The 9,732-nt window shown below is 44.0% G+C and overlaps 1 protein-coding gene across 1 annotated transcript; it reads right to left on the bottom strand.

Moving 5' to 3' along the window:
• Window positions 1-1,746: 1,746 nt before the first annotated feature.
• LOC144763021 (olfactory receptor 2D3-like) lies at window positions 1,747-2,679 on the bottom strand. The gene has a single exon (XM_078648332.1). The coding sequence runs from the start codon at window positions 2,677-2,679 to the stop codon at window positions 1,747-1,749; it is 933 nt and encodes a 310-aa protein (XP_078504458.1).
• Window positions 2,680-9,732: the final 7,053 nt, after the last annotated feature.

The raw sequence follows: 9,732 nt of genomic DNA, 5'->3' as shown, positions 1-9,732 counted from the left end.
TGATGTGCACACTCTGAGCACACACGGCCAGATTTTCCATGTTTAGTGCTGTGCACACACAGAGCACACACGGTCAGATATTCCATGTTTAGTGATGTGCACACTCTGAGTACACACGGCCAGATTTTCCATGTTTAGTGCTGTGCACACACTGAGCACACACGGTCAGATATTCCATGTTTAGTGCTGTGCACACACTGAGCACACACGGTCAGATATTCCATGTTTAGTGCTGTGCACACACAGAGCACACACGGGCAGATATTCCATGTTTAGTGCTGTGCACACACTGAGCACACTCGGGCAGATATTCCATGTTTAGTGCTGTGGACACACTGAGCACACACGGTCAGATATTCCATGTTTAGTGCTGTGCACACACAGAGCACACGCGGCCAGATATTTCATGTTTAGTGTTGTGCACACACTGAGCACACACTGTCAGATATTCCATGTTTAGTGTTGTGCACACACAGATCACACACAGTCAGATATTCCATGTTTAGTGATGTGCACACACTGAGCACACATAGCCAGATATTCCATGTTTAGTGCTGTGCACACACTGAGCACACTCGGGCAGATATTCCATGTTTAGTGCTGTGGACACACTGAGCATACATGGTCAGATATTCCTTTCCCACTGTTCTAAAATCCCAGATGTGGCAGCCCATGCCTAACCCCCCCTGCAGATAGATGCTGGTGGAGGTCCTCTGCTGAGTGCCCCAGCACCATTCCAAGTGCAGCGTTCTCTGTATGCAGGTGAGACATTCATGTTCAACCTTCCAGACATAGAGAAGAGGGTGCTGAAACCACCAGAGAGAGAATAGAGAGAGGCAGGGAGAGTGAGAAAAGCGGGGTCCCCAAAATACATTTTCCCCGGGGACTCAAAAGTCCTTAAGATGTCCCTGTGAGCATTTTTGTTTATTTTCATCCAGCAACGCTTTGGAATTGGTACATACATGTTCTGGCTCTGCTTGTTTGTCTGGGGTCAACTTGCTTAGATTTATTGCTGCCACTGTAGTTAGGAGGTAAATAAATCTAGAATACATAGGATAACGTGCTGCATGGCTAAACACTTATAAGGTCTAATGAGCCAGATCTATTGGTAATGCCAATGCTTGTTCTTTATACCTTCTGAACTGCAAAAGGGGTTATAAACTCCAGCTCACATGTTGGTGTAACTCATTGTATTTCTGCATTGGCACTGCTTAAATAGAAATGCATTCTTTTTTCTTGTTTAATGTTCTCTTTTCCAAGGAGGGCTTCAGCTCTCCCCACCTGTACATCAGGTAAGAAAAGGTAGTCTGTGGAACAGTAAAACCAGGGGCTGACAATGTTCAGGAACAGAAGTTAAGTAACTTGGTATTTCAGTTTTTGTAAACCTGTATCTTCATATGCAGTCAAAAATCCATTTTCCCTAAAATCATTTTTCTACCACTGGGTCTTTCAATTCTTTGTCATCATTAAATGTATTGTATGTTTGGGTTCAACCAACTTAAAAACTCTTTTCATCTTTTAACATAAATTGCATTGAAACAATTTTAACTGAAAGGTTTTTGTTGACTGATCTTGTATTCCTAAAAGTAATGGCTTCTATGCGCAGTCTCCTCTGATGTAAGGATAGATCTGAAAAAATACCACCTTCACTACAGTTAGTTTCACAAAGTCTCTTCATTTTCTTGTCTAACAGGTGAACTTCATCACCTTTACAAGAGCTCATGAACTCAATACATTTGTGAAACATTAATGAGGATCATGACACATCATAACTTTCTTCAGAGCCATCTTCACATCCTTGTTTCTCAGACTGTAGATGATGGGGTTAAGCATTGAAGGCATCACAGTGTAAAACACAGAGATCACTTTATCCTGATTTGTAGTGCTCTTGGACACTGGCTTCATGTACATGGAGATGGCAGTGCTGTAGAATATGGTGACCACAACCAGGTGTGAGGCACATGTGGAGAAGGCTTTGCGACGGCCTCCAGAGGAGCGGATTCCTAGGATGGTGATGATGATGCGGAGGTAGGTGAAGAGAATGAAGAAGACAGGGATCAGCAGCACTATAACTCCACCAATGAAATTTACCGTCTCCGAGATGAATGTGTTGCCACATGCTATCTTTGCAAGAGCAGTGGACTCACAAAAGAAATGGTCAATAATATTGTGGCCACATAAGGGCAACCTCAGCGCGCTCATTGCACCCAGGAATGCCATCAAGCTCCCGTTTAGCCAGCTGCAGATCACCAGAGTAGTACAGACATTCTTGCTCATAATGTTTACATAATTCAAGGGAAAGGTTATGGCTATGTACCGGTCATATGACATGACTGCGAGGAGGACACACTCTGTGCTAGCCAGGAGCAGGTAAGAGAACATCTGCGTGCCACACGCAACAAAGCTGATCTTTATACTAACAAGTAGCTGGACCAACATGTTAGGCAATATTGCTGATGAGTAGAAGATGTCTATGAAGGAGAGGTTCCCCAAGAAGAAGTACATTGGAGTGTGGAGCCTGGGGTCCTTGATGCAGGCTGCTACCAAGAGAACGTTTCCCATAACAGTGACCAAGTATATGGGTAAAAATAGCATAAAGAGAAGGGACTTTATTTTGGAGTCCTCAGTGAGTCCCAGTAGAAGGAACTCTGTTACTGAACTAGGGTAACTCCCATTCATGATGCTGATTTAGTTCCTGTTGTCTCCTTTGTTAAGAAATTAGAAACAAATGCATTGTTAATAGATTGTGCAGGAAATGTATGGATGACATTTGCAATATATCTGCAGCACTACATGGATAAGTGAGATTGTCCTCACTATTATGAGAAGCTGCAGAAGACCCTGCAAAACTGGCATGACATTTTTACCTGTGTGATGAATGACACATGAAAGAACATATGTTTCTTCAATATGACAAATGCTATCCTGAGCATCTTTTCTACTGCCTTCACTTGCATTTTATACACAGTAGGTGGTGGTATTTAGCAGTGCTCTTGAACCTTTTCTTGATAGATTTAATGGTGAATAACAAGTCTCTAGTCTTTTTTGAGCTTTTTGAGTTAGGAGCATAAATGTAACCAGAAATAGCACTGTCTATTGTATCAGCTGATATGGAAATTTGGTCTGATAAGTGTAAATCAGCATTGTGTTTGAATGGGGTTGAGGAATTAACACTTTTATTTCAACAGTGCAATTTCGAGAGCCTGCCATCCACAATTCTCAATAATTATGGCTGATCCTCAAAGAAGCATTAAGCACTTAGAAACAGGCCCACCACAACAGTTACAAGAGAGGTTCTCTGGGATGCTGGGTTGTGGGGCTAGCATCAAGAATAAGCTGCAACCCCCCCCCAACCAAATAGAGAGCTTACAGAGACGCAATTAATGTGGTGACTGAACCTGAGTATAGAAATTTAAATAGAGCTAAGAGGAAGCTTGCTGAGAATTACACCACACAAAGCAATGCATGAGGGAGAAGGAGGTCATCTCCCCTGTTAGTGGATTCCAGAGAAGTACCACTTGACATTAAAGTAGATCCTTTTTCACTTTCTTCCTGCTTCTATATCAGCACCCAAACATGTAGACAAATAACACCCACCTGGATGTTTCCAAGCACACTGACTTATAGGGTCTCGGTCTGCAAAGGTGTTCCTGTAAAAAGTTGAGTGATAACATGAACGATTGTGTCAGTATTTAGTATTGTTGAAAAAATGACAAGATTCTGTGATACAAAATCTAGGATGAAAGTTTTAAAAAAGTGAGAACAATAAGTGGCTGTTTCACAAACTCTGCTTTGTAGAACATTTAGTAGAACTAAAACAGTATTGTTCATTTTCTAGCAATGTGTTTCACAAACTGACATTGAGAGGTGTTTTTGCCTGCCCCGCCTTTTCTGTGAGGAAATCTCCACATAGTGCATAGATATGCATATGTTTTTTTTTAAATAAATGGATAAGGGACTAGAAGCAATAGCTGGAAATTGGGGAATACTTTCTGCAAAATGAGAGGGGTCTATGGATGTGCAAAGGAGAGTTTAGGAAGGGACAAAATCCCACTCACAAGAGACTAATGACCTGATTATGATACCGGACGTCAGGCCACCAACATCCCGTTGGTGGTGGCATGACCACCGTCAGTCCTTCGGTCTGACTGCCATATATGGATGGTGGCAGTCCGACCAACATCAGCCCAACGCCACACCGCCGCCAACGCCAGCATCCTGGATCCTGATGGTGCAGCGGTTGAATGAGTGTCAAGGAATGGCAGTGGTGCCAAGGCAGGCCCAGCTGACAATATTACAATGTCCGTATCCAACAACCTTTTCATGGCGAGAACCAGGCTATGAAATGGATTTCGGAAAGGGGACAAAGAGGCCCCCGGCTATCGAAGCCCCTGTAAAAGTGGGTCTGGAGGCACATTTAGAACCCTCCTTCTGTGGCACTGACCTCCATGTACTGTGTGCCATGCACGTCATGGTGCATGGCACACACTGCATAGACATGCAGGAGGAGCTGCATTGCAGCTGCCTGTGCTGCAGTCCTTTTCCATGGATGGGGCATGCCCCCACTGTGGTACAAGTAACTTCAGAACACCAACCAGGTGGTCCAATCGTAATAAGCCTGTCGAACTGCCGCATGCTCATCAGGCAGTCTCCCAACTGCCGCAATGGCTGTCGGAGGTCCGACTGCTGGCCTCCTAATTGGGCCCTAAGACAGTTGTCACTCACAAACTGCGCTTCTGAAATTATTGCTGTCTGTCAAAAAAGCCCCTAAACATTATTAAATGCACTGTAGTACCATTGGTTGTCCAGGTGTGATGCTGGACTTACTCCATGACTGAGCTGCAGCACATTTAATATTGTTTTGGGGAATCTTCTGGCTGTAGTAACTTCAGAAGAGCAGTTTTTGAAAGCCAATAATGTTAGGGCCAGATGTACGACCATTTTTGGCGGATGTCAGCCCATTTGCGACTGCAAAAAACAGTGGTGGTATGTACCAACACCATGTTGTGAGTCAAAGACTCGTAAAATAGCATTTGCGACTCGCTATTAGGAAGGGGTGTGCCAAGGGAGTCCCTTCCGAAAGGCGAGTCCAAATGGTATGTACCATTCTTTTAAAACCGCATTTGCAGTCGCAAAACACTCACAGTTTACCACCTGCTTCAAATAGTTGGTAAACCATTCACAAACGGGAAGGGGTCCCCAGGGGATCCCTTCCTCTTTGTGAATGGGTGTGAAAATAAGTTTTAATAGCAGGCAGTGGTCCCTGGGACCACTGCCTGCCCTTAAAAAATTTAACTGACAAGTTTAATTTAACTTTTTTAAATGCATCCCGTTTTCCTTTAAGGGCACCATCCCTCAGAGTGCTTGCCACTCCCAACGGGTCACAAATTGCGCTTGCCTCATGAATATTGTGACACTGTCGTACATTGCATTTTGCAACTCGTAAATTGCACTGGTAGGAGGACCTCCAAGCCATTTGTGCACCCCCCACTGGATTAGAAGTGTAATCCAGGACAGGCAATGCTGCAGCGGTCTCACAGTGGTAGTCTGTTAGGCTCGTAGGACAGACTAACATGCAGACCGCTACTTTGAGAGTGCATGCATCCCATTCCTGCATGGTTTGGCATGCACCATGTCATGCATTCCACATCATGCAGGAACAAGGGTACAATACCAGGGGGGCATAACTTGTTATTGGCCCCTTAGTTGCCCCTCTGCCACCATTTTTTAATGGTGGGGTCACTGCCATGAAAGGGGCACTGGACAGGCAACTCAGAATATGCTCGGTGGTGCCACAGCCACACCATTACCACACCAAGTGGAGAAGTGTGGCTCACTGGTTAGAGGCGGCAGACCCTGATGCAGAGGTCTGGCCCGGGACCAAGGTTCAATTCCCGACGCGGCAGGGCTCAATGTCCGCGGACTTGACAATTCTTGCATAGGCGCCTACTCTAATCATGGGTCCCACTTTGCAACTCTGGGCAATAGCTTGCTTAATCTCCACAACGGCCCCAGTGGCGCTGGGATGCCTGGTTCCACCTTGGGGGTGCCCAGTAGGGGGCATCTCACAGGGAAAACCAGGAAGGGTTCCACAGCGGTATACAGCGCCAGGATACCCTGAGTAGGGTGGCAGTGCGCTTTACAAGTAAACCCACATTTACATTAGCATATTTGTGCTCCTGACCGCTGATCCTGGATCCCAGCAGACACAGTGGTTATAATATAATGGGAATGCAACTAATGTGGAATGCTGTACTCATAATGAGGCCCTAAGTAAATCTGGGCCAAAATCTGTGCCATATGGTTTAGCTTTCTGCCTTGCTTTTATCACCCACACATGTTTCAACTCCGCAGCTGGGGGAGTTGAAGAACTCATTCTCAGGACAGAAAGAGAGAGAGTTGAAAACAACAATGCACCCACTGTGTAGGAAGACAGGATGATGGCCACTCAAACAGTGGCAGCAGCCATTTTCAGCAGCTACGTTTAGAAAAGTAAAAGAGTCATTGCTTGTTTAAGTTTTTGAAGGATGTCCATAACCCCAGTTCCTTATACGCCTATTTTGAGCCGTGTTGTTTCAGAAGGCATCATTTTGTGAGTTAGGAGCTTGAGAAGTTTCTGTTTTTAAAGAAACATACATGCAAAGCTCTCACCTCCTGCCTTACTTCAGCTACACATTGCTGGAAGGTTGAAAACATTTCTCTATGGCAATCAGGCCTTATTTCTACACCATGAGTTACACTAACGCATTTCTGTTGTGCTCATTTCTCTCCTGAGCAGAGGCAGCCTCCATGCCATATCTCTGCTTATGAGCACAACATGATGTGCTAGCAGCAAAATGCTGACTCAAAACATGCAACATGGGGCATTGGATCTAAAAAAATGACAGTAGACCAAAAACAGACTTTTGGAAAAGATTGCTTTGCGGAATGGCAGGAGAGTTCTGTTGCCCGGCATTTCTTTCCTTTGTTTTGTGTATTTCTAATTCACACATGTGTTGCTTGCATGTGAAGTCACTGAAGGTTGTGCAGATTGCTCACCTTTGGAGTAGCATCATTTTGTCTGCACCCTCACATATCATAAATGCGCAATCTGTATTTGCACTTAGCACTACACTTTTGTGGGTCCTAGTGTTAATATTATGAGGTATGGCACTTAAATTCAGTACTGAAGTGCTTTCACTGTAGACCTAGAATTCACAAACACTGTGTTCCTTAACCTTATTAAAATAAAATATGGTCTTTATAAATTGAAAAAAATCATCTTTACACTATCAACATGTATTTATATTAGAAACAAGAGAGATTTATGTAAAAGTGTCCTCTAATGTTCTAAAGTAGGGCTGCATTCCTTGCTGCATGAAATGTAGTTTTTGCATTTTAGCTTGCATGTCTTATTCCTGGCAGGTACTTTCACATGTTTTCTTAGTTTGGGAATAGGTGTAACTCTGTACTGGCGATAGAGAGCTTTACAAGAGGACCTTGACAAAGAACACAGGTCATCTTTCTGATGATGAGCAGACCGTCACTGACAGGCCATTGGTGGCGGTCCACCCGACAGACAGCTGTGAGTCCATCAGACACATTTGATGCATGCATCCAGACCAGATATTGGGGGGGAAAGACCGCCGCCTCTGACAGGATCTACTGGTCGGAATGACAATCTGAATGATGGTGGTGCTGAGGAAGGCACCGCCACCAGGAATATAATTCTTGATACGTACAGACTTTTCATGGTGGCCCTGCAGAGCCCCCGTCCCTTGAAGGTCAATAAGAAGGCAACTGGGCACATGTAGTGCCCCCACACACTTTCATGCACTGTGTACCCTGAACCATATGGTGCAAGGCACAGAGTGCATGGAGGTGCATAAAGTGCTTCTTAACTTGTAGGATTCCTCTGCGGTCTGGCAGTCACATCGAAATTGTGCTGTTAGACCACCGCCTGCCTTTCGGGGGGTCCCTGGACCGCTATGGTGGGGGGCTGTGGTCTGACCGTCCAGCATCATAATGATGCCCGTGGAGAGCCAGAGTGTCAATTGCAGTAACGTATTGAGGTGTTACAGGTGTATAGGGATGATGTTGTTCCCAGGACTCTCCTGGGAAAGTCTGATGATTTGCAGTTCGCCATGTGAGAATGGAAAGGACAATGGAGCACCAAGGAGTCTCACCCAGAAGATTTTTGAGGTATTAACTAGTGTTCTCACAGGTTGATCTTGACCACTTTTCCCTTGAACTTTTAGAGGTTCAGACATTTATTCTTACCCCTCTGATTCTTGGTGTGTGGCTTAGGTTAAAACACTGGAATACTTTTGGCAGACCTTCTAAAATGCTGACACCTTCCCACACACTTCCTACATTTATTACTTTTTCCGAATTCCCCAACGTTTGAGACTCCTTTAGATTAAATCACTTTTAAGAATTTAACATTATAAAATTAGATGACTTTGGATATTACTCATGTTTAAGAGAGACTATAGAAGTCTCTTCTCTGAGCACACGATTCTGCTGTTAATTATTTGAATTGCTGTGAAGGAACTTTGTTTGCACATGCATATGCATCGAAGCTTCTTTAGGAGATCTGGAAATTCAGTTTTTATGAGATTTATTTACACTAACTTAACTGTTAACTTGTAAAAAAAGGTATATTTACTTACTGATTCCTGGTCCTTATTTTGTAGCCAATTATGTTACACTGTAAATTATATGTATTTGACCAAGCGCTAAATCCCTTCACCTCTCAGTCCCAAAACAAGGACCACCAGATAGCCAATGGTAAGAAGTTGCTCAGTGCTGGATAAATTATACAACCATTTTCTGCTGTTATGGGACTGAGGTAATTAGGTTGTGAGCTTCATTTCTACCTTGCTGAATGTGAATATTCTGGTACACAGAGTGCTTTGGAAAGTAACAATGTTAATTACCAGGCACAAGCAGGTTGATCCTGGGAAAAGGGAGACTAAACATTGCGTTTTGGTGAGTGTACATTTTCTTTACCTACTTTTCGGTGTTAAAACTCTTTTATTTCACCTGGAAATAGAACGTGAAACGTCTGTCCTCTGAAATCATCCTGTATGATCATGTTGATTAGAAGATGCGGGCTCCCACCTCTCAGTTCTGGATATTTGGTGATGCCTACCCAGCCACTGTCCGGTGCAACAGGTCCCTTGGAGAAACTGGTCGCAGGAATATTCCAGCAGGAGAGGCAATGGATAGAGCAGCTCAGAGTAAAAGAGGGTACTGGAAAAAGTAATTGGAGGTAATGGAGCTGGAGAGAGGAAGAGCTGGAAAAGACCAGAGTGGTTTAGGGATAGAAGCAGAACTGGGAGAGCTGCAAACAGGGTGAATGGATATTGTACTGGGTGGAACAGGAAGTCAGTTATTGGAGTGGACAGATGGTGTACAGAACTGCATGACTAATCAGAAATGGCACAAGGAGGGGTAAGAAAAGTGAGAGCTTGGAGAGAATATGTGGAGTGTTGTAAGAAAGGTTACAATGTGAGATTAGTGTAGATAAAGAGAGCTGAAGTGTTGCAGGAAACAGTAGAGAGAGATAGTGTTAGGAGTGGTGAAAGTGGGAGAAGAGTATCAAAAGGTGAGGTAAGCTGCACACGAGTTATACTTGTTGGAGTGTTGACAGAATTAAAAAGAATGGTTTGGGAGTGAGTTGTAGTTGGAGAGATAGGAAGTTAAAGGCAGAGCAGTTCGGAAAAAGATGACATGGCAGAGTGAGATCTG

Source organism: Lissotriton helveticus, chromosome 6 (assembly GCF_964261635.1).
Source record: "Lissotriton helveticus chromosome 6, aLisHel1.1, whole genome shotgun sequence".
Classification (NCBI taxonomy): domain Eukaryota; kingdom Metazoa; phylum Chordata; class Amphibia; order Caudata; family Salamandridae; genus Lissotriton; species Lissotriton helveticus.
Note: the sequence above shows the minus strand (reverse complement) of the source record. Positions and strands in the feature narration are given on the sequence as shown.